This window comes from Corvus brachyrhynchos, unplaced genomic scaffold (genome assembly GCF_000691975.1).
Source record: "Corvus brachyrhynchos isolate BGI_N302 unplaced genomic scaffold, ASM69197v1 scaffold48, whole genome shotgun sequence".
NCBI classification, from domain to species: Eukaryota; Metazoa; Chordata; class Aves; order Passeriformes; family Corvidae; genus Corvus; species Corvus brachyrhynchos.
In genome coordinates, this window is record NW_008240027.1 from 4,620,221 (window position 1) to 4,642,559 (window position 22,339).

A 22,339-nucleotide genomic window follows, 5' to 3' on the forward strand; every position below is an offset into this window, starting at 1 on the left:
CGGGAAGGCCGGTGGGGTGGGCATCCTGGTGGGCACCCTTGGCGTGGCGGGCTACCTGACCGTGCTGCAGCACCTCCGGGAGCTGCTGTGCCGGGCTGGAAAACGCAGCTACACACTGGCCGTGGGGAAGCCCAACCCCGCCAAGTTGGCCAACTTCCTGGAGGTGGATGTCTTCGTCCTGGTGGCCTGTGCTCAGAACTCCCTCCTGGACTCCAGTGACTTCTACCGACCTGTTGTGACCCCCTATGAGCTGGAGCTGGCCTGCAACCCGGCCCGTGAGTGGACAGGGAACTACCTCACAGACTTCCGAGACCTGCTGCCTGGTAATAGCTAGAGACAGCTGCCCAACACCCTCCCAGGGCATATCCCACCCAGCTGCCCTGCCTGTAGGCTGCAGTTGCTCCAGGATAGATGGACCAGGCTAACATTACCATTTCCTGGCAGGTGCCTGTGCGCACGTTGAGCTCCCACCGGCTGTTCCCGCAGCGGAGGCTGTTCCCGACGTCTCGCTGATCACGGGGAAGATGCGGGCTACCCACCTCTGTGACCCCCCGACCTCCCAGCTGCCCCCCAGCACCACTCTGGCCTGCAGGGACCAGACACGGGCGCTCGCAGAGATCAGCCCTGCAGGTTTGTGTTGGTTTCATGGTGGGGCTGAGCCCTGGTGCAGGGGCAGTGCCACCTTCCTGCTCCCAGTAACAATTCCTTTCTCTCTCCCCCCAGCCTCCTTCCTGGAGTCCCGCAGCTGGCGGGGCCTGGAGCAGCAGCTGGGACAGACCCCCGTCTCCAAGGCTGTGCAGGGCCGACGAGGGATTGCCATTGCCTATGAGGATGAAGGGTGTGAGCAACCCTGATTCGGCAGTGTTGGCATCCAACCAGGAGTGGGGCCATGGGGGGGCCCAGGCATTGCCTCCCACTGGGTGCTGGACCTGCTGCCAGCTGGCCCCTTGCTGGATGCAGCCTTGGGTCCACAGTACAGCAGTGGGAGAGCAGGAGTTGCATGTGTGTTGGGGAATGACTGTGGCACCCTGAGGCCCATGGCCAGGGCAGCAGCAGGGCCAGGAGAGACAGGCACTTGGCCCAGACCCAGTCTCCAAGGGCTTCTCCATCCAGGGCAGCTTTGTGCCTACAGGGAAAGGTTACAACTTTGCAAGAGCTGACAATGCTGGGACTTGAGGCTTTTGTGGACTATTGCTGCTAACTAAAGCTGAAGAGGATTTGTGATTGAACTGGTTTTTAGAATAAAACACGGGCTGAGGAGCATAGATGGGTGATACCAGCTGTCCTAAAGTGAAAAATGTATCATGGTGCCCCTGTGGGGAGCAAAGCTACGACCAGCCTGAGAGAACAGAAAACCAGAACTAGGACCTTCAACAATGAAAGCACAGGCTGGGCTGGGGCACTAAGGCAAGGGCAGGGGTCTCTGAGCACAAGCAAGCCCCTCAGGTGCTCTTACGAATGGGAATGGGGTGCACTCATCCTGTGCTGCAGGAAGGACCCTGTGTTTGGCAGGGGGGGAGCCTGGCCCCTCTTATGTGAGGCAGGGCTCCATGCTGGGCAAGCAGGACACACTGTTTTTTGCCATCCCTCCCAAAGCCAGGGAGACAGTGAGGCATCCCAGCCTTGATTTAACACCCTCCACAGGGTCACTCCCCAGAGGCAAGAGGCAGGCAAAGCCTGGGCACTGCAATAATGCCAGCCACAACATAGAAATATTCTTAATATAATTAGGTGCAGGGCCTCCCCCCTCCCAACCACACGTACAAACAAGCAGGGGGCAAATTCCCCCTGCCCAGCCAGCCACTGCTGCAGGCACAGGGCAGCCTCCCCGCTGCGGGGCATGGGCACCCACGGGGAAGGGCTGGAGAGGGCTGGTAGCCCGGGGACAGAGCACCCATGCTGGGGCAGTCCTGCCCAGGCTTCCCCTGCCCTGCCACCGCCTCCTGCAGCCAGCACTCCTGTCCCCTGCGAGGAGGGAGCATGCTGGGGGAAACAAAGATGCTGACACCGAGATGCGGCCACCAAATCTAGCTGAGGAGTGTCCCGAGTGGGTTAATTCTAGGTGGAGGGTTATTCTATGAGCCGTACTGCAGCAGGGCAGGGAGGATGGGGGGCTTTTCCTTGTGGGGAAGAGCTGGTCCAGGCAAATCGTCCGTGGTCCTGGCCAGGTGCTCAGTAGTCTGCTGTGTATTCTGTACCATGCAGCCCTCGGCACAACAAGGTGAACTCCTTCACCATCTCCTTCACTCGCCGCTTGTTCACACGCTCTCTGCTAAGACAGAAGGAGGGAACAAACATGAAGCAGGAGCGCTGCACTGGGCCGTGCAGGGGGGTCATTCCCACCCTGTGGGAATGTGGGGCACAGCTGCCAGGGCAAGTGGCACACAAACCTAAGGATCTGCTGGCTGAAGTTTTCTTTCTGCTCTGGAGTGACTCGGGCCGAGGGGAAGCCGTCCTGCTGCATGGCCTCCTTGATCCAGACGCTCAGGAGGCTGAAGCAGTGCTTGTTCAAGGCAAAGAGGATTTCTGCGAAGTGATCCATGAGACTGCGGGAAGCCTGGCCACCGATGCCCTGCCACAGAGCACACAACATGCTGAGCCCACGTTGTCACCCCCCTGCTCCCATCCATGCTGCTGGGCTCTCTGCCCCTTGGCTCCATAGGGATGCTGCTCAGGAATAGAGCCCAGTGCTGCCTGGGGAGCCTGCAGTCCAGCGTCTCTCACCTCCAGCACTGCCTGCAGCAGCGCTTTGCCGTTCTCATGCACGACCTGTCCCACCGGGGCGATCTCTCCACAGCGGGGCAGCAGCTCCGTCTGCAACACAGAGTCCAGGCCTGCTCAGTGCCAGCACAGGCTCCACACTGCAGCACCCGTGCCCAACCTCAGCCCCACTCCGGCCTTCCCAGCTCTCAGAGAGGACTTCATGATGGCATCATACTCACAAAAAAGCCACAGGATGCTTTGACTGTTGGGGCCTCGGGAAACTTGAGAGAAAGGACACCTGCAGGCAAAAATCACTCAGATTAGCAACCAGAAAACTCCCTTGCCATCCCAAATCATCCCTGTGGTCCCCACCCCTTGGCTGTTTGTGCCCAGCTCTACAGGAGGAGCAGGCTGGCTTCTCCTCAGAGTGATTTAGAGCACATGCCCATGCCCTTGGTACTCACCACACTGAAACACTGCTTTGACATCCAGGTTGCTACACAGGAAGAGGTCTGGCTTCCTTTTCAGAGCCTGCAAGGCACACAGACAGGTAGCATGAACCCAGCACTGTAGAGGCAGCCAGGAAGCCTCCAAGGAACCCGGTGCCCCAGCCAGCCTCTGCCTGGACACACACTTACCTGGGCACACCCACAGCAACCGGCAGTTTCACACAGTACAGCAGGAAACCATCACTTTACCCCTCCCCAAGAATATCATTCAAACAGCCAGGCAGTTCGCTACACCCAGGATCCACTGACCCCAGAACCTGAGGATAGGTGCCGCAGTGATGTGCAAACACTCGGACACAGAGGGCTCCTGTCCCATCAGAGCAGATCAGGCAGCAGCACCGCTCCCAGGACAAGGGCAGCCATGCAGGGCTCAGCAGAGACCAGCCACCTGTGTGCTTTGCTTCTCTCCTGAAGATGCTGGCATCCCTGGGGTCACTGCAACTGGTTCAAGCAGTAGCCCCAGACTGCACCAGACGACAGTGAGATGCCAACATTTCTTGGCAGTTACTGAGCAGCAAGTCTGAGATCAAGAAAGCTTGGGTTTTTTAATGCCACACAGTGATTCCACCAGCCTCTGTGCAGCTCAGGCACTGCTGCTGGAAACACCCTGAGCTGTGGCACCTTGTGCAGTGACTTGGTCCCCCTGGTGCTGGCACTGAGCAGTTACTGGGTGGAAATGTTTCAGCTTGCACCTTCCACTCCATGGGAAGTGTTTCCAACCTGCCTCAGTGAGCCCTACTATATTAGGCAGCCAAATTAATCTCCTGACCACCATACCCACTGCTGCAGAAAAGCACTGGGAATGGCAGCCATGCCTCCTGCCCTGCTGTCACTGCAGCACCAGGGACAGCAGCCATAGCACTGGAGCGGCCCAGCTGTGTGCCTGGAGCTCAGAGAGCAGCACACCAGGGTAGGCAGCCCTTGGGGTGAGCTGTGTGTGGGGCCACTGCTGCCCACTGAGCCTTCTCCCAGGGATAAAAGCAGGGACAGCTCTCAATCAACAGCTCTCAGGACACACAGCCATCTGCCCCTGTGGTCTCTACCTGGAGCAAAACAGACTTATTTCCCTTCCCTTCTTCTCCAGGGAAAGTTCATAGCCATCTGCCCAGTGCAGATGCTGGAAAACAAGAAGCTGAGGAGCAGGTTTCAGAGTTAGCCCATCTCCTTTCTGACCTTTTCTACCACGCACTGCAAAAGAGGATTCAGTTTTGGGCACTGAAGGCATCGCTGTACCAGGTGGAGGAGGCACAATCGCAGGGACCTGCTCCCTGCTGGATACAAGCCGAGAGCTTCATGGGGCGATCAGGGGCCATGTTATACCTGTGTGTGTATATACAGGCTGTGCACCATCCCTCCTGAAGAACTGGCATCAATATCAGAAGGTGAACTGCTGGCTGGGCAATGGTTTAACAACATACCCACTCAGTGAGGCTGCTGCTGTCCAGCTGGCCCCATACAGGACAAATGCTTGTAAGAGATGTTGTAGTTTTAGCCCTAGGAGATTACCCCTGCTGGGCCCTACTGTGAGCTCCAGAGAAGGGACCATGAGCCTTTCCCCCAGCAGCATGCTCAAGGGCAGCTGGCTCCTGTGATAACCACTCAGCTGCAAGATCCTCTACCCTGCCCATCTGTGAGGCTGGTTTTAACCCGAGTCCTGCATGCTAAAAGTGTTCCATTTGGCACCAGTCTTCCAATGGGCTCAGGTTCCCACCTACCTGCAGGGTGCTTCTCCCAGCCAAACCAGACCCGCTGCAGGCTGAGTGCCCCAAGCTCTCCTGCAGACCCACTGCAGCATCTGCTCCTCAATCCATCAGTACCATGGGGAAAATCATGCCAATATTGGGAGGGCTCCTTCCCACAGGACACCTTGCAGAGTGCAAGCCCAGTGCAGACCTGGGTACGCATGCACATGTCTAATGTAAAGAGAGATGCTTTTTATCCCCACAAGATGGGGCCCTGTGGAGCTTCTCCCATAAGAAAGCAACACCAGGTAGGTCCAGCTTCTCTTTCCCAACACCAGGCATGTCCAGCTGTTCTTTCCTAGCACCCGGAACCCTGCTCCAGCTCTAGGACCTCTTATTGCCAGCCCATCTTTCCCGTCTCCTGCCAGAGCACCTCTGCTCACATGTTCTGGGATGGGGACAGGTCTTTAAATGCTTTCAAACGTCCCCCCCACATCCTCTGCATGAGCAGCCACTACGGAGATAGGCACTTGCTCTCCAAGAGGAAATGTTGTATTCTTCTCCACAGCAGCTGGGAGACCACCAGAGAGGTCTTCAGAGCAGGCTCTTCTTCTGTGCCCATTTCTTAATAGGCAGACAGGCATGGCAGGGACACCCTGCCATGGACAGAGGACAGTAGGGACTGCACTACCAGTTCCTGCAGCTCTCCAGAACACACAGCCGTTGTGTCCAGTACCCCCTCCTCTTCCCAGACCCCACAGCTGGGAGAGCAGAGCCTCTTGCTTTGGAAAGGACACATACGCTGGCTAGGCAGGAGCAGTGAGCCTCAGCAAGGGCATGCTGAACCCATGTCCTCCATGGGGTTCTCTGAGTCTCGCTGGAGCAGGTGTGGTGGAGAGCTCAAGGACTGCTGCATGCAGCCTGGACCAGCCAAAGAAGGGAGGGAGGTGGGGGATGAAGCTGGCTGTGCTTGGCCAGGCACTGTCTGTACCATCACAGAAGGTCAATCCTGCATCTTCTGCCCGGTGAGGCCCTGCTCACCCAGACTGCCCCAAGGATCTGTCAGTGGAAGTCACCAAAGCACTCCCAAGGTCTGTGCAAGTGAGAAGCCCTACTGGGGCAGGGTGTGGATGAGGTAAGGCAGGCTGGAAATCCCCAAAATCCTACCTGCAACCGGGAGCATACATGATACCCACTGGTTCCCAAACTTCAGAACCTGCCTGATTTTGCCAATGCAGACCTGGGCGCAAGCCCCAGCCACCATGCCCATGTGGTCCTGCTCCAGCTGCATGGGTGGAACTGAGCCCCACACCCTCCAGGTGGGATGCTCACCTTGGGCATTGCAGCAGTGATGCTCTGCACGGATCCCAGCATGCAGCTCAGGAAGGAGGGAACAGCAGAGAACAAAAGGATGCTGACACTGCTCTGTGCAGCCCTATGGCAGACTGGTTATTTTATCCTTTGCTTTGAGTAGTATTTTGTCATTTGGTTTAAGCCAGCAGGCTCCCATGATCAGCCAGCCATCATCAAGAGTTGATAGCCAATTAACACTATGGCAAAAGGATCAGCTGCAACAACTGGGCAGTTCCATGAGCTGCAACCAAGCTCAAACAAAGATAAAGTCAGCAGGAATCCTTTGACACAGAGAGATGGTTCCCTGTGTGCTGGCAACAGAGAGCTGGTATGCAGGTATAATGAGCTTCTCCTGAGTTATCAGAAGGCAGGACAGTCCACCAAGGTAATCAACCACAAAAACAGGTGGTCAGGGAAGTGGGGAAGTCTCCACCTTGACATACTCTTGGGTCCAAATTCACTGCTGCTCTGTAAGATGCATTACTTTGCCAAGGGTCTGCAGGCAGAGCAGGCTGGGTGAAAACACAGCTCTCTGAAGAGATCTGCAGTTCCCTCTGAGTTTAATCCTCCTATCTACAAATCCTCAACAGCATCACTGCAGAGTATGGTCCTCTGGAGGAGGACAGGCTGGACCTATCTCTGCCATCAGACAGCTCTCAAAGTCCTGAGAGCAAGGAATCAATTGGGGAAGCCAAGGTCAAGTCTTGATGGGTTTTAAAGCACCTCACTAGATCATCAGTCTGTGAGAAAGGTCAGGCCAAGGAAGAGGAAACCTTGAGTTCTGTGTGTGAAGAGGGAGGACAGGGATGGGATCCTTTGCTCTCCATGGTGTTTCAGGAATACAAAGGCCAGGAAAACAACAGGTCTTGAGTGTGCGGTGTCAGGTTGGCATCATGATGTCAGATGTCCCACAGTGATCCAAGATGGAGAAGCCACAGAGGTAGGTAGGTGTCTCTGAGCTGCTCCTGCAGGAGTGCCTCTGAAGGATGTCTGGAGATCCACACACAGGAGATAGGGCCAGCTGCCAGCACATTGCCCCAGCATTGCCTGCAGACCCTGCCCACAAGGATAGGGTGTAGCAGATTCCCAGCACCCTGGGTGGGCGGTGTTTGGTCTCACAGTATGCCCCACCGAAGTGCAGCGTGGTTGCACTTTTCTCTCCAAGAAAGCACAAATATTCTGTGTCCAGACACAGAGGAGGACCCCAAGCCAGAGAGAAATTCAGTATTTTCCAAAGAAACAACAAATAACCTTGGGAGAGTCTTTCAGAGTCGCCTAATGCCTTACACCCAGCAGGATCACCTCTACCTACCCTCCAAGAGCAGTGGGCTTGTTGAGTCCTTTCAAGAACTCCACGCAACAACAGCTCCCCATGTGATCTTCCAGTGCTTCCCTGCCCTCTTAGGAAGGCTTGCTACTGCCAGACCTGGATCCTTTACCATGATTTCCTCCCATTACTGATTGTCCCACTCAAGGAGAACGGAAAAGGGTTTTTTGCCTACAACTGGCACATTACCTTTTACACATTCCAAGACTCATGCAGCTCCTCAGGCTCCCATCAGCTTTTCCTCCCCACCATGCGTACAAGGTGGCCATCTTCCCAGATGCTTTTCTCTGTGGTCTCTTGATATAAATCTAAAGAAATGTTGTGCCCCAAACTAGGCACAGTGTTCAAACTGAGGTCCTGCTAGCAATGAGGACACCACCAAGAACCTCACGCACAGATCCCATTTACCACCTTACCATCATGTTCAAAACCCTTCTTAAAAGGTCACAGCTTCCAAAACCAAAAGCAGAGCAGAAGTCTGATTGCCTTGATTATGTTACATCTTTCAAGATGAAAAGTAGGGAAGAAAAGGCTGCAATATGGCTTTGACATGCAATGGGTCTCAGCAGGATCTGGGCACCATGGTGAGAACTGTGAGGAGAAGACCCTGCCTGGGGGAGGTAAGGTGCAGCCCCCTTGCCCATTCCAACCCTCAAGACCCATGGGAGGATCAGAGGGGTCTGACAGGTTAGCACCTGGGTGTGCCAGGCACTCTTCTGGGGCTGTCAGCAAGGGTAGGACTGCCACAGCTCTGGGAGGAACCTGGGTGAGTGTTCCTGCACAGCCACTGGTCCAGCATGTGTGATTAGAGGTCTCACCACTACAGAAACAGAGCAGAAAGCAACTCTGCCAGGCCCCTCCTCACCACAGACCCACCCTGTGGGTAGGTGGGCAAGGAACACGTCTCTGACAGGGACACTGAGTACATCAAGGACATTGGGGCTTCTCCCTTAAGGGCCACAGGGGGCTGAGGAGCACACTGGGCAGGTGTATATACACACACAGCATAGCACTGGCCCTGCCTGCCCACTGCCAGCAGTGACACAAGTGCCAGCCCACGTGCCAGCCCGCAGCCCGTGCGCCACATCAACGCAAACTGTCCCCGTGCGCCGCCGAGCCAGCAGCTCCTGCACAGGAACTGCCACCACCCGGAGAGGCTGCTGGGGCAGGAGGCAATGTGGCACTTGCCAGATCCAGATGCCATCACAAGCACATTGCTCAGAGCCAAACCCTGGCAGCTGCCTGCTCCTGAAGGCAGGGGCTTCCTCCCACTGGCCCCTGGGCAAGGCAGCCAGCTCAGCCTCTCCCCACTCCAGAGGACCCATCAGAGGGCAGGTAAATGGGTTGGAAAACATCCACTCAATGCTGTAATTTGTCTGTCACCCAAGGGTGACTGAAGCAGCAGCAGCACCAAGCGCCCCATGCCAGCTTCAGCACAGTGAGGGGGTGGGAGCTGGAGCTGCCCTACAGAGGAGGGCACTGCCCTGGGGATGGTGTGAACCCAGAACTAAAGGAGAATGTTTTGTTTTCAACTTCCACGGAAACAGATGGAGAAACTCGATATTCAACTAAAAGGAAAAAAAAACGTTGTCAACAGAAAGCTAAAAATAGGTTTAAATTGAATTAAAAAGAGAAAGAGAGAGAACAGAAAGTGAATGAATAAGAAACTAAAACACACCTGTGCCAGGAGTTGCATAAATGAATCAACAATATCAGGATGATCCCTGGGCCCTAAAATATAATAAAGATGTAACTTAAGAGAAAAATCATACAAACAGCAACTCAACATCATATAGTTATGTGATACAGAAAGAATTTACAAGTGAAAACAGGAGTGTAAGGGAAGAGGGGTGTGTGGGGAAGGGGATGGGCAACATGAGCAGCTTGAAGCAAGTTAAAGAAACAAAACATACAAAAAATCATGAAACTTGGAGAACCCAAGAACAGAAAGAAACTGCAAAGGAAAGGGTCTAAAGCCCCAGGGTCTCCAGCTAGCACCTGAGTGCTGCAGAGCCAAGGAGGAGATCTTCATGTCCTTGGGGAGGAAGACAAGGAGGAGCAGGGGCTAGCTGGGCACCATCTCCACAAGGAGAATTATAGCTTTTGCACTGTGGGGACTGAGCGGGTGTCTTCAGAGCACTGTTTGGTCCTGGAAGGTAACTGCAAGTGAACGACAACACCTCAGCAAATGCTTGACAGGCCTGGCTGGGCTCAGGCGTGCACATGCTTGTCACCAGCATCAGCTGCTCAGGAGACCCTGGCACAGACACCCTCCCACCCCATTCCCAGATGCTCTCCAGGATGGTGAGTCCAGGATCCTCCTGGAGGTCTCCAGCATCCTCCTGGGAGAGAGCAGCTCAGTGCCCAGAGGTCTCTGTGCCAGCACCACTCACCCTACCTTGGCATCTGACTGTGCACACTCGCATCTTGGCCCTTGTAGGCTCAGGCATCCCCCCCTTCTCCTGCCACACGTGGGCTCAGCAGAAGGGGCTCACTCTGCTCAGAGCTGGCCCCCCACCCAAGGGGACAGTCCTGGGTACACACTGAGCTGAAGAGGTGCTTGCCTGAGCAAAGCTTGCATCCAAGTGTTGGCACAGCTCGGGCTCTGTCCCCTCCCCTTTCCTCCTGCAGACGTCCCTGCTGCTGCTCGGAGGCATCGCCACGTCCCCAGCACCGAGGCAAAAGGGTTCCAGCATAGACACATCCACACGCCACTGGCACAAGTGGGAACCTGATATCCAAGGAAGCCTGGCTCGCTTGTCACTGACCCCAGTGACACCTCAGCACAGTGGGATTTGCTCGGACCGTGGCGTGATGATGAAGCAGGGCTCCTCATGTCTCCCCCCACCTCTCTAGAGAGCTCTGAGCCTTGACTGGGGGACAGCATCACCCTACCTGGCACCCAGCTGTGAGCAAAGGAAAGACCCTTTGGGGGCCGCCTGTGGTAATGCTGAAGGACGAGAGCCAGCAGCTCCAATGTACATTTGTCCCTGTCACAGGGCAAGTCACCAAGATGCTGAGGGGAGCCATGGTGCACAGGAGCCTGTTCTAACTCCATTTGCTTTTTGTAGGGTGGGCAGTTAGCCAAAGAGGGGCCCCTGCCCTGCAGGAGAACTCCAGCATCCTCAGCATCACAGCAGGGACTCAGTGGCCACCAGTGACTCTGAAGAAGTGATTTCCCAGCTGTTCACACACACATTCTCCTGCTCATACGGGGGCTTGATTTCAGGCCACTACAAGCAGTGCTGGCCCCTGGAGAAGCCCTGGGATCTCCCTGTGGGCATAGCCTCCCTGCCAAGCTGGACTGCAGTTCCAGCTTGACCACTGCAGCACACAATACCCAGCCTGGGCTGTTGTAACAGGACAGAGGCCCAGAGCACCCAGGGGTTTCCTGCTTCTGTTGCCTGCAGGGAAGGTACCCACCTTCCAGGGGTTGGGATGAATCCAAGAAACAGAGATGGCCCCAATTAGCTTAGCTAGGAGTGACAACAGCCATTCCTGGTAAGACGCCTCCAGACTCCATGCATGCAAAAGCCTGACAACAGCCCCAGCGCGAAGATGGGCTAATCCTACGTACCTTGCTGGAACAGGGTCAGTGTGACTGAGGTAACGAGCAAGAAGAGGGCCTTGATGGGAGGGAAGTGGGCAGGCTCGTGGGCAAAGATGTGAACCAGCTGCCAAAGAGAGAGAAGGATTGAAGCTTCAGCTGGCCCTGCACACCCCCAGCCTCCCAAGCACAGTTCCATACCTGCCGGGTGAGTTCAATGGCAGAGACCTGGGGTATGGTGCTGTACATCTGCCCCAGCATCTCACACAGCTGAGGCACCATGGGGGCAAAATCATCCAGGAGGGTCTTCACAGACTTCTCAAATATGGCACAGACAGACTGTGGGAAAAGAGGGACTGCATGAGCAATGGGCATCAGGAGACCTCTCCCAGGGCTTAATGGATGGGTCCCAGGGGAGGAAAGAGCTGGCAGTGGGGACAGGGACCAGCCAGGCAGAGGGCTCAGACCTGCTCTGGTACTGGTGGCGTGCCCTGCAGCACAGGATGCTCCCAGTGACCAGGAAACACCCTTCCCACCACAGCAGGAAGGCTCCCCAAGGGCCAGGGAGAAATGGCTGGTGGGACAGTGCACATGGGCATTACTGAACTGAGCAAACTGGACAAACACCAGATGATACAGGTCCAGGTCAGAACGTGAGAGCTGTTCTCTTAGGGAACACAGGTTGGGTAGATCCCATCTCCCTGCTCATGGCAGGACCTCAGTTACTGGAGAGAAGCAGAGCTGATAGAGGCACAAGACAGACAAGAATGACTTGATGCTGCTGGTGACAGCAAGCAGCACTGGTCCAGATAACCCGGGAAGACATCCCTCTCACAGGCCATCACCCAGAGTCTGTCCTTTGCTGTCCCCAGCTCAGGTCAGCAAGGACAGGCAGAGCTGCAGGCAGTATACAGGTGAAGCCTGGTTACCTCCACCACCTGGGCGTCATTCAGCCACTTGCTGAGAACCTTCTGTATGAGCTGGAAGACTTGCTGCAGAACCACCACCACCTGTAAGGAACAAGAGACACTGAAGAGAAATGGCCCCCATGGCACTGGGGAGATTCAAGACTAAGCATGGCCTGGACTCAAACCTTCAGGCACCACCTCCCCTCTCCAAAGCTGGACAACTTTTTTCTGAAGCAGCCTGGCACAGCTCACAGTTGGCAGGCAGCACCCAGGCCATCCTCCAGAGCAGCACCTAGCCAAGAGGCATCGAAGAGGCAAGTCACCTCTGTCCACCTCAAGAGTGGTGGGATGAGCTGAAGGAGCAATTTTAGCTGGAATACACTAGCACTACCCTCTTGCTGGTACATGCTGCATTCTCCATTAACCCCCCTCTCCTGCAGTGAGTAGTGAGGCTTTGGCCAGGCTGTGGCAGAGAACACGGAGCTATCACCCTACTCACTGGGTTGGGTCCTTGCTGCACTGGCAGTTTTTTCACCTCGGTGCTTTCATGGTCGTCATCGTGGTGGCTGATGTCTAGGGTGGTGAAGAGGTTGGAAAGCAGGCCCAGGATGTGGATGATGGCCAGCCTGTTGGAGGGATTGGGCTGCCAGGGAAAAGAAAGCCAAAGTATGACACAGACTGCACTACTCAATCATAGTCATGTCTTTGGGATGCTGAGGAACCAGAACTGCAGTGGCAAAGTGCCAGAGAGGGGTTCCCTGCACTGCACTTTCCCTTGAGCCCATGCTTAAGAGTGCTGCTTCAGCACAGCAGCCCCAGGGCTACAGCCAGCTGGAGAAACCACTTCTGGATGGAGGCAGCACACAGGCACTCACCGTTTCGTCAGCCAGCTTTTCCAGCTGCTGGATGTAGGGGGTGATCAGGGAGTGCAGGTTCTTCAGGATCTCTTCCACTTGCAGTGCAGAAAGCAGGAAACCAAGAGCCTGCATCAGCCACATGCACTGGCTTGTCTGGGGCAGAGAAGACACAACAGGGCAGGTCACTGCCTAGCCCACAGCCCATGCTCTGACAGCTGCCAGGGTCCCAGCCGGGTGTGCTGCAGCTCCTGAGCTGCTCTATCTGGGTCCCTCTAGGTGCATCTCACTGCAGGAGAGGGGAACAGCTCCCTAACAGCTTCTGTTCCCAGGGAACAGGAGCTCTGGCTTCAGCACACCTGGCCTCTTCCCAGCACCTGCCAAGGAAAGACCAGTTGGTGTCCAGAGATCTCCATGCTGGCATCACTCACACTACCTTGACACACCATCCTTTGCACAGCCTGTCTCAGCCACCCTGTCCTAGTCACAGGCAAGGCTGGGGCTCAGTTCCTACACTTATCTCCCTTCTTCTTCCTCTTGAAAACATGCCTGTCATCTTGGTATCCTTGGGTTTGGAGAGTCTGAGAACTGCTAGAGTTAAGCCTCCTCCTCCTCCCTCTCTAGGGGACGTACCCTCCCAGCACAACCCCCTCCTATGTGGGTGAAGTGAAGCCCAGCAGTGCAGTGAGAGGCAGCCAGCAGGTTCTCCTGGTCCTGCACACTGTGGATGCAGTGCTCAGCTCTCCTCTGGGGACAGCCTTGTGTCCTCAGCTGAGCATGACTAAGAGGGCATGGGGGGCAAGGAGAACCAGCAGAAGTGTGAGTCAGCCTCTCTTACCTTGTGAATCTGCTTCATCAACACCTCCTGTCAAAGGGAAAGGGAGAGAAAAAAAGGAGGGTGAGTGCTGCAGAAAGGCCCTTCCATTCCAGGAGGCAGGGCTGACATCAGGAGGTAGGACTGACACAGGTCAAGACAACTAACACCAGTGTGGGCACAGATAAACATCGTGTGCTCCCCACAACCTGCCACAGGCAAGGACTAAAATTCTTCTCCCCAGGCCAGCCCACTCAGCCACCCAGCAAGTGGAGCTCCTGGCTTGGATGGGCTCTGCAGCGGGATGGCTCAAGGAGTCAACCTCAGACAGGGTTTCCTTATTCCAGTGACAGTGTTCCCCAGACTCTAAAAGCAGAGATGCTTTTAAGAGCCCTTCACATCTCTGCTCCCATGCACATCCTGGCAGCTTGCCCAAGTCCAGCCCTTCTCCTAGTACCTCGGGACTCTGAGCCCCATTTGCCTCAAATCTTGAGAGCCAAGAAGAAGCATGGGACAAGCTGCCCCAGTGCTGCAGGGATCAGCTCAGTCTCCAAGGAGAGGCTTGAACACCAGGGCGCCTGGCTCCCAAGATGCCCAGCCATGGCACTAGCAGCCTGGCATGTGCACAGCTGGCAGGATGCTGCTCCCAACAGGCAAACAAAACCCCAGGGAAAGGACACACAGCCAAGTGCAACCCCAGCAGACCCATTGGTAGTCGTGTCTGTCACTGCCTGCCATTTCTGCATTCACAGCAGGACACAGGGCCTGCCACATGGGTTTATTGGCCTGCAAATAAAACAGACAAGAAATCTCCTGCACCAAGCAAGATGCCCTGAGCTGCTTCTTTGTGTCCCCCTGCTCTGATCCTTGCAAAGGAAAGGGTGTGCACAGAGCACATCCCAGGTCACCATCACACGCCCACCTGCATCCAGCTCCTACCTGTGACACAGCGACAATGTTGGCAGCATAAGGCGGCAGGTCGTACTTGCACTCCCGGCAGATCTTTTTCAGGGTGGAGACACTGGAGATGGAGAGCTCGGGGTTGCCCAAGGCTTGGAGCACCAGTGGCAACACGTTGTTAATCATGACAGGGTGATCAGCCAGCCACTCGGACAGGGACCCTGCATACACAGACGGGATCAGACTGCAGGACTGCACCACAGGCTCTTGCTCTCTGCATTCTGCGATGCCCAGCTTGGCTTTTCAGCACTGGTGTTGCTGGGCAGGTGTGCTCTCAGGGGGGCTTTCCCTCCCCAGCCCAGCCCGCTCACCGATAGTGAACATGACGGTGTCGGCAAGCTGCACGTTGCTGATGCTGATCCGGGGAATGAGGCCGATCAGTCCCGGCACCACATCGGAGTAGTTTACGTCGATGGTCTCAGCAATGGACTGGAAGCCATACAGCAAGGCCTCCGTGTGCTGCCAGGGTGGGAGAGGCACTGTCAGAGCCATGCACTGAGCCCTGATGTGCAACCCGGCCTCAGCTCCAGGCACCAGCTCAGCACCCTTGCAGTAGCTGAAGAGGCTGATCCCTGGGCAGCACTAAGGACAGGGATGCAGAAGACCTATTCTTCTCCACAGTAGACCCCAGAGAGCCTGTATGTGTGCTGGCAAGCTGCTTATGCTCCTCACCTCTGTCATGTCCCTTTGCTTTCGATGCCCCATGGCAAGGACAGGTCCCCGAGGGCTGGTAGCCATCAGCCTGGCACCCAGGTCCCCTTGCTCACCTGCCATGTGGACGGCTGCTCCGTGTTGGTCAGGAGACGTCCCAGTTTGTCATAGAGGCTGCTCAGGAGCTCAGCGCCCAGCATCTCATACACGTACATCAGCGTGTCAGAGATGTCCACCCTGCAGAGAACATGGCTGTCTCCAAATGCTGTCCCCATCCCACGCAGAGAGCTCCACGTGTGGACACATCACTTTCCCTCCTGCTGCCAAGTAAGGCACAGGCACTGCCCATACAGGCACACTGCCCCAACCAACAGAGTGATCCCATGGCCTCTTGGGCAGGGTAACTGGTGCTGTGCCAAAACACCAGCTCATTTTCACAGTACCACCATAGGCAAAACAACTCTTGATGGAAGGAATCTCCTCTGTGTCCCTCCTTGGCTCATCTTACAGCACTCAGTCTCCAGGGTGGCAGAATGCTGCCCCTGCATCCTCACCTGCCTGACAAGCAAATCCAAACCTCCCACTTGTACCTGTATATCCGAAACTGCTCCTTCTCATCCGAAGACCAAAAGCCATACTCCTCGTCGGAGGGGAACTGGGCTTTGTGCAGCAGCACGTCCACCAGCTGGAAGTAGACAGGCCTGTAGACCTGCTGGTACACTGCCTGCTTGTCTGGCTCAAAGGAGAGGATATCGTCCTGGAGGCAGGAGGAGGAATAAATACATCAGGTGTTGCAGGGAAAGGAAAACGGAGCTAATATGCCTCCTGCATAGGGGACTCAGGCACATCTCCCAGGGCTGGTGGGACCTGTCACACCTTGGAGGCTGCATTTCCAGCTCCCTGAGATCCACCTGATGCTGTGCCCTTCTGCAGTGGCAGCATTATCCGGAGGCAAGATGCCGGAAGCCCCAGAAGCTTGGCTGACCCTCGGACAGCATCGTTATAGAGGGTGGCAGTGTCCTGCCATGTCCTATCCTCGGGAGCGCACCTGCACCAGGAGCATGCGTGCCTCAGACTGCTGTGAGAGAGCTGCCTGAGCACAGCACTCTCCTGCCTGTGCCTGTAATCTCAGACCCATCTGGAGAAGCAGCGAGAGGTGGTGGGAGCCTCAGTCTGGCCTCACTCAGCAGAGGAGCTGCCGGCACGGCACTGACTGCACGCCCTGCCCTGCCCATGCTCGGCCACGCCACATTGCATTGCAGAGGATTGGAGCTGAGGGATGAACTGGAGCTAAAAATAGAGCACAGCGTGGCAGGCCTGCTCTGCAGATCCAGGGAACACTGACCCTGGGAGCAGGACCCCACACTGGGCAGCCACTAGAGCCATGCCCTTGTTCCTGCCTGCTGCAGGCATGCAGCAAGGAGCTAAACAACCAGGTCTGCTGCTGGGAAGAAAAAAAATTAACACAAAGTTTTAATTAGTTTTGTTAATGAGGCCCTTAAAGGATGGCTCACACTTCTAAGGAAGACTGGTGGCAGAAAAAGCCACAGGGCCAGCGTTTCCTAGGTATGTGCCCTGCCCCAGCTGCAAGTGCAGGGCAAGGAGTGGGGACATCAGAAATCCCTGGGACATATTAAATCCAGGCCAGACCCCAGTCCCCATGCACTGGTGTCTCTGGCCGTGCCTGGAGGGCAGAGCCCAGGCAGGCTGTCCACAATGGCCACTGACCTGCAGCGTGTACCAGAAGGTGAGCGTCAAAGAGCTGGTGGTTTCGTTGACGGGGTAATGTCCAGGGATGCCAGTGCAGAACATGATCATGTTGACCAGGGCCAGGAAACTCTGCCAGTGCTCCACCTGGTCCAGGAGGGCCCTGGGAAGCAGAGGGCACAGTCAGAGTGGCACCTCTGCTGTGAGCCCAACTCCTCTGCCCTGACACATGTCACTGGGTGAAGGATAGGCCCTGGACAAAGCAGCATGTGCAGAACAGCAGGCTGCTCCAAGCTCACTCCCTCTCCTGGGGACCATCCCCAGCACTCACCGGGAATGGTTCTCCCCCAAGGCCACAGCGATGCGGCAGATTCCATGCGACGTCTCCATGTCCCCGCTCTGGACCGCCTGGCGCAGCTGCTCTTGGAGCCCCAGCACGGGCGGGATGAGCTTGAGGAGGGTGTTCACATACCTGCAAGCACAGCCTGAATCAGTGCCAGGCATCACCTCCCTGGCATGGGCTGCCATGCTGTCCATCCCTCCTGATGCTACCCCCAGGGCTCCTGCCCAGCTTTGCCTACTTGAAGGCCGCTTTGTGCAACGGGATGTATGCAGGAGCCCTCACTGCTTACATGAACTCTCCTTGCAGCCTGTGGCATTAGGACAAGAGCTGCAGCCCCAAGCACTGCTGCAGCAGAGCCTCTGCAAGTGAAGAGAAGTGCTGAGCCAGTGACCACCAGCTCTGTGCAAATCCCCCACTGCACCGCAGTGTGGGCCCCTGCCTCTGCCCACCCACACTTGCCAGCAGGGCTGCCAGCACCCCCAACCTGCCACTGCCCCAACCAGCTCTGAGTGAGCTGTGCCTGCGCACAGCAGCATCGATGTGGAGCAGAACAGCAGCGAGGGCAGACCTGTGAGCTCTTCCCACCATGCTCGAGCCCTCAGAGCTGCACAGAGGCAGTCCAAGCTGCCAGCGGGAAACCACGTGACTCTCCAGGTTGGGCGCATCCAGATTGTGTGCCGTGTCTGGGATGAACTGGGCAGCCACCACTGGGGACTCCCACCCAGGGAGAACGGTGGCCGCCGGCACATCCCTTGGCCCCCACCTTCCCAGGCTGCCGCAGCCCAGTGCAGCACAGCTCTCCCACATCCCATCCTGCACATCAGCCTCCCCTCAGATGCCTGTAAGGGATGGTAACCAAGGAAACAAGGAAGAGGCAGCCAAGGTGAAAGGCAGCCCAGGGCCCCCGGAGAGAGGCCATGCTGGAGGCTGATGAGCAGCCTGCCTTTTCCCTGCCATTTCCCTGCCCGCCCAGGCGTGTTATCTGCAGCCGCAGCCTGCGCTCTCTGCCCGCCCCCTACACACAGGTGCGGGGCTGAGGATGCCTGGAGTGGGAGGCACACATGATGCCAGCTCTCCTGTGCCTACCCTGGGGAAGAGATGTGAGTGCTGACACCAGGACAGCCACACATCCACCCCGGAGTGGCAGGGCAGCTTTTGCTATGGATTACTTAGGACAGAACAAAGCCATTGGTGCCACCAGGGCAGGGACAGAGTTGTGCTGGTGGTGGCAGCTTTCTCTGTGGGTCAGCAAGAGAAGACAGAGGAAACAAGGTGTCTACAATCCCAGTGGTCATCCCAACATTCCCTCTGTGCTGCTGGGGGTCACCCTCCCCTTTCCCTCTCCCCCAGAGAAAATCACAAAGCAAAGGGTTTACTTTTGCATAAACCATTTTCAAGCCTCTATGAGTGATGCATGTGGCAGCATGGGGGAAATGTGATGACGGAGAATTTGGAAATGTAACAGCTTTTCTCCCTGGGAACCAATGCTGCATGGAGGGAGGCCCAAGGGAGCCAGGGCAGTGCCCAGACAAAAAGGCACAGGGAACCTTGCACTGCTCCAGTGTAAGGCAAAGCCATCCTTCCTCCACAGCACTGGGCTCACATTACCCTAGGGACGTTTTTACAGCTTTATGACTTTTCTGACTTTTTCTGACAAGGATCCTGCTTCTGCTGGTTACCTTGAAATCCTCACAGTGCAGGTGCCAGGACCTGAACTGATCCTCTGGAATCCCTGCACAGCCAACAGAGATAACCACCTAGATCTGCTTCCATGCTGCAATCCCATGTTACTGAAGACTTCTAGAAAATGTTGGGTGAACTGTGTCTCCTGAGCAGCATCTTGCTCTGTGGATGCAAGGGTCCCCAGCCAGGAGGGAAATGCTTGCTCTGGATGAGTTGTTTTAACCAGTCACCCAAGACACATGGTCAAGTCAGCCAGAGCTGAACTGCCCTCTACCATATCCAGAAGCATGGAGCTCCAGGTCACTCCACCTGGTCAGTGCTGCTTTCAGCCCAAGGGACGAGGTGATGCCACATCCCTGACCAGGTGCAGAGCTTGCCCCAGGAGGCAGACACTGCACTTGCTGGCCTTGGTGCCAGCCATCACTTCCCACCCTCCACACTACTGTCGGGCAGAAGACAAAAGCATCCTGGCTCAGGTGAGCCCCTGGATGCCCAGCTTGTTTCCAGCAGCCAAAAACTGTGAATGTTTGTGAAAGAGTATACGAACATGGCAGGCACATGGTGACTCTTGCCCCTGTAGTTCCCTGCAGTGATTTGTCTTAGCCTTCCTGAGTAAGATTTGCTATCCTGGTATTTAAGAGCTCAGCAAATTTTGCTTTCATGAGTTTGTCTGGTCCCTTCTCAAAGCCCAGTGAACTGCAGCATTTGCAGCTCCCTCTGTGGGACCAGCACCTCCTTCTGCTCTTCCCACAACCCTCCCCAAACTGCACCAGCGTGGAGGACAACCTGTAGAGGGGAGATACGGGCATATGGGACAATCTCATCCCTCCTGATCCAAAACCTGAACCACAACTTGATAATAACCCAATCCTATTAAAAAACCTGTTTCTAATGAAGCTCTTGGAAAACTCTTCAAGTGAAATTCCTCTTCAAAAATTCAGCACCAGGTGCCAAGACCAGAAAGAGATGGGCTGTACACCAGGCAATCCCAAAGGGACACCTGCAATCCTGCCAGCTCCACCACTGCAGCAACACCCAGCTGCTTTCAGAGAGGAGACTCATTGCCCAAAATCCACACTCCGTAAGTCCCACCAAGAGCATACACCACATGGAGGGCCCTACCCCACTCCGACACTATCACTGCACTACAGGAGCATGGCCAATTCCACACGCCAGCTCTCCCCCTGCAGCACGTGCTGCCAAACTCTCTGACCCACTTAGCTGAGGGGATAATCCTCAAATGAGATGGCAAATACAGCCCAAGCCTCTCCTCTGCAAATGAGATGAGACAGTATCTCCATTCCTCCCCTTCTACAACTCAGGAGCTTCCCACCACCTTCAAGAGCAGAGGTGTGCTCAGGGATACTCCAGTGCCAGCTCCTAGTCCAGCCTCCAAGGTTTCTTCTCAGGAATGCAATGTCCTCACAGAAAAAACAGAGGAGCAGCATCAAGACTCCAGCAACGCCCGGCATACCCTCTTCTCTGGGTGCACAGGGCTCCCACCCACCTGGCAGGTATAGAGATCAAACACTTTGCACCTACACATCTCTGGAGCATCATCTCTAGTAACACCTCAGAGGCAGGCAGGAAACCACCCGCTGCTCCTTGTAAGCAGGGAAATGGGAGCTGCCAGCACAAGTGACTTACCCAAGAGTGAGGCAGCACCAGGGCCACGTGGTCCTTATCCAGGAGGTCACATCTGCCCTTCTCCACCTGGACACAGGTGCTGCAGCAGGAGAGCTGCCTTGCAAGGTGGTGCTCCCCTGGGAAGATGACCCACAAGCTATCTAACCCTCAAAGTCAGAAGCCAAGTTCAAGAGCCACTGAGCTTTCTGCTGGTGGCAGAAGCACACCTGCATGATCACCTCTGCAGCAACATCAGTGAAGACAGCCGGGAGGGAGCGAGGGGGGAAAGACACAGGGTCCAAAGTACTCAGGGAACCCATGGCAAAGTGCTGAGCCCCAAAATCAACCCTCTCATGGAGCAATGCCCTAATAAACTCTGGAGAGGACCATGGCAGCAGCCCATCGCCAAGAATACTCTGAGCCTGCAGCCAAGGGCCCTGCAGAAACAAAGGAGAGACCATGGAGGAAGAGAGCAGTTGAAAAGCAGCAGGGATCTCCCAGACTATCAAGATAAGAGACAGAAAGGTCAGGAGACTCCCTGGGGGCTCTGGGAAGAGCTAGATCCACTTTGGCTGAGTGACAAAGCCATAGGGGTGGGACAGCTGGCACTAGGGAAGGCAGGAGGAAGAACACAGGATACTGGACACAAGAAACAAAGGGGAGAAGAGCGCCCACCAGGGCTGGGAAGCAGCTGACACCACACGCTGCCTGGCAGGACACCCCTGAGACAATGCCACCGCTGTCCCCACACCCCGGGGCAGGAGCTGCACCAGGCTCACACACTGGGTAGCCTTTCAGGCCAGCTGCCTGCCCTGTCCTGGCCTCTCCCCGAACGCCTACAGACAGGAGGGGGCTCTGCATGGCTGATGATGTCTCTAGGAAGAAGGATGGAGAGCAAGTACTGAAGATTCTGTAAGGGAGCAGCCAGCACGGTAGGTCTGAATGAGGCCAAAAACTGCATGGCAGGGTCAGCACAGAAGCAGAGAGGAAACCCCACTGTCAGCCACACTTCTCACCACAATTCACTTTGAAAGCTCAACAGAAAACTCAGCTTTTTAATGCAATCAAAGACCAGCACTGCAGGGCCAGGCTCCTGCACACAGGTATGGAATCATGGCCAAGGGACTTCTGAGACTTAAGGGAAATGAAAAGCAGGAAGACAGTCCAACATTTCAGAACTGCAGGGTACCTTCTCACACCTTCTCACTTTCTGCCCCAGACCTGCTACAAGGGTTTGGGCTGGTCCACAGCCCTTGCCAGGCACAAGAAAAAACAGCTTGTGGTCACTTTTATAAACACTAGCAAATGAGGCAACCCCTCTGCCTATCCAGCAACACATTAAAATCCTGATGGGTCCCTTTGTGCACCAGGATTTGCAGTCCTCAGATGAAACTCCTCGTCATTGAAAAGGATACCCCCCAGGCTGCCCTAGGGCTGGGGAACATGCAGGCTGCTCCTGCCCTTAACCTAGGGGAGGACTAGGGCTCACAACTGCAGTGGCAGCATCATTCCCACCGCTGCAGAGGGCTGGAGCCTGCGCGATGTGCGGCGATGCACAGGGATTCACAGTGGCAGCAGCTCAGCCCAACCTTCAAGGAAGCCCTCCTCTTTGGAGGAAGGTTGCTAAGCAGCCAGGAGGGATGTGGGCACGGGCACGGAGATGGCCTGTCCC

At 55.8% G+C, this 22,339-nt stretch overlaps 2 protein-coding genes across 3 annotated transcripts in view; one reads left to right on the top strand and one right to left on the bottom strand.

The window, feature by feature from the left end:
* Nucleotides 1–1,265, top strand: part of DPH2 (DPH2 homolog) — a 2,405-nt gene extending 1,140 nt beyond the window's left edge. The window contains exons 5-7 of the mRNA XM_017743454.1: nt 8–323; nt 445–630; nt 724–1,265. Of these exons, the coding sequence (XP_017598943.1) occupies nt 8–323; nt 445–630; nt 724–854 (633 nt within the window). The 3' untranslated portion in view covers nt 855–1,265. The remainder of the gene's footprint in view (nt 1–7; nt 324–444; nt 631–723) is intronic.
* Nucleotides 1,266–1,707: 442 nt separating this feature from the next.
* Nucleotides 1,708–22,339, bottom strand: part of IPO13 (importin 13) — a 36,180-nt gene continuing 15,548 nt past the window's right edge. The window contains exons 5-22 of one of the 2 annotated variants that reach the window (XM_017743502.1): nt 17,347–17,487; nt 17,037–17,178; nt 15,899–16,065; nt 15,425–15,545; nt 14,969–15,116; nt 14,637–14,818; nt 13,722–13,748; nt 12,905–13,039; nt 12,529–12,672; nt 12,051–12,131; nt 11,323–11,460; nt 11,152–11,248; nt 9,253–9,305; nt 3,168–3,234; nt 2,943–3,001; nt 2,725–2,814; nt 2,391–2,572; nt 1,708–2,269 (exon numbers count right to left, since the gene is read on the bottom strand). In XM_017743502.1, coding sequence (XP_017598991.1) covers nt 2,173–2,269; nt 2,391–2,572; nt 2,725–2,814; nt 2,943–3,001; nt 3,168–3,234; nt 9,253–9,305; nt 11,152–11,248; nt 11,323–11,460; nt 12,051–12,131; nt 12,529–12,672; nt 12,905–13,039; nt 13,722–13,748; nt 14,637–14,818; nt 14,969–15,116; nt 15,425–15,545; nt 15,899–16,065; nt 17,037–17,178; nt 17,347–17,487 — 2,071 coding nt within the window. In that variant the 3' untranslated portion in view covers nt 1,708–2,172. Of the gene's footprint in view, nt 2,273–2,390; nt 2,573–2,724; nt 2,815–2,942; nt 3,002–3,167; nt 3,235–9,252; nt 9,306–11,151; nt 11,249–11,322; nt 11,461–12,050; nt 12,132–12,528; nt 12,673–12,904; nt 13,040–13,721; nt 13,749–14,636; nt 14,819–14,968; nt 15,117–15,424; nt 15,546–15,898; nt 16,066–17,036; nt 17,179–17,346; nt 17,488–22,339 lie in introns of both variants that reach the window. The other variant, XM_008640796.2, reaches the window with a different exon arrangement.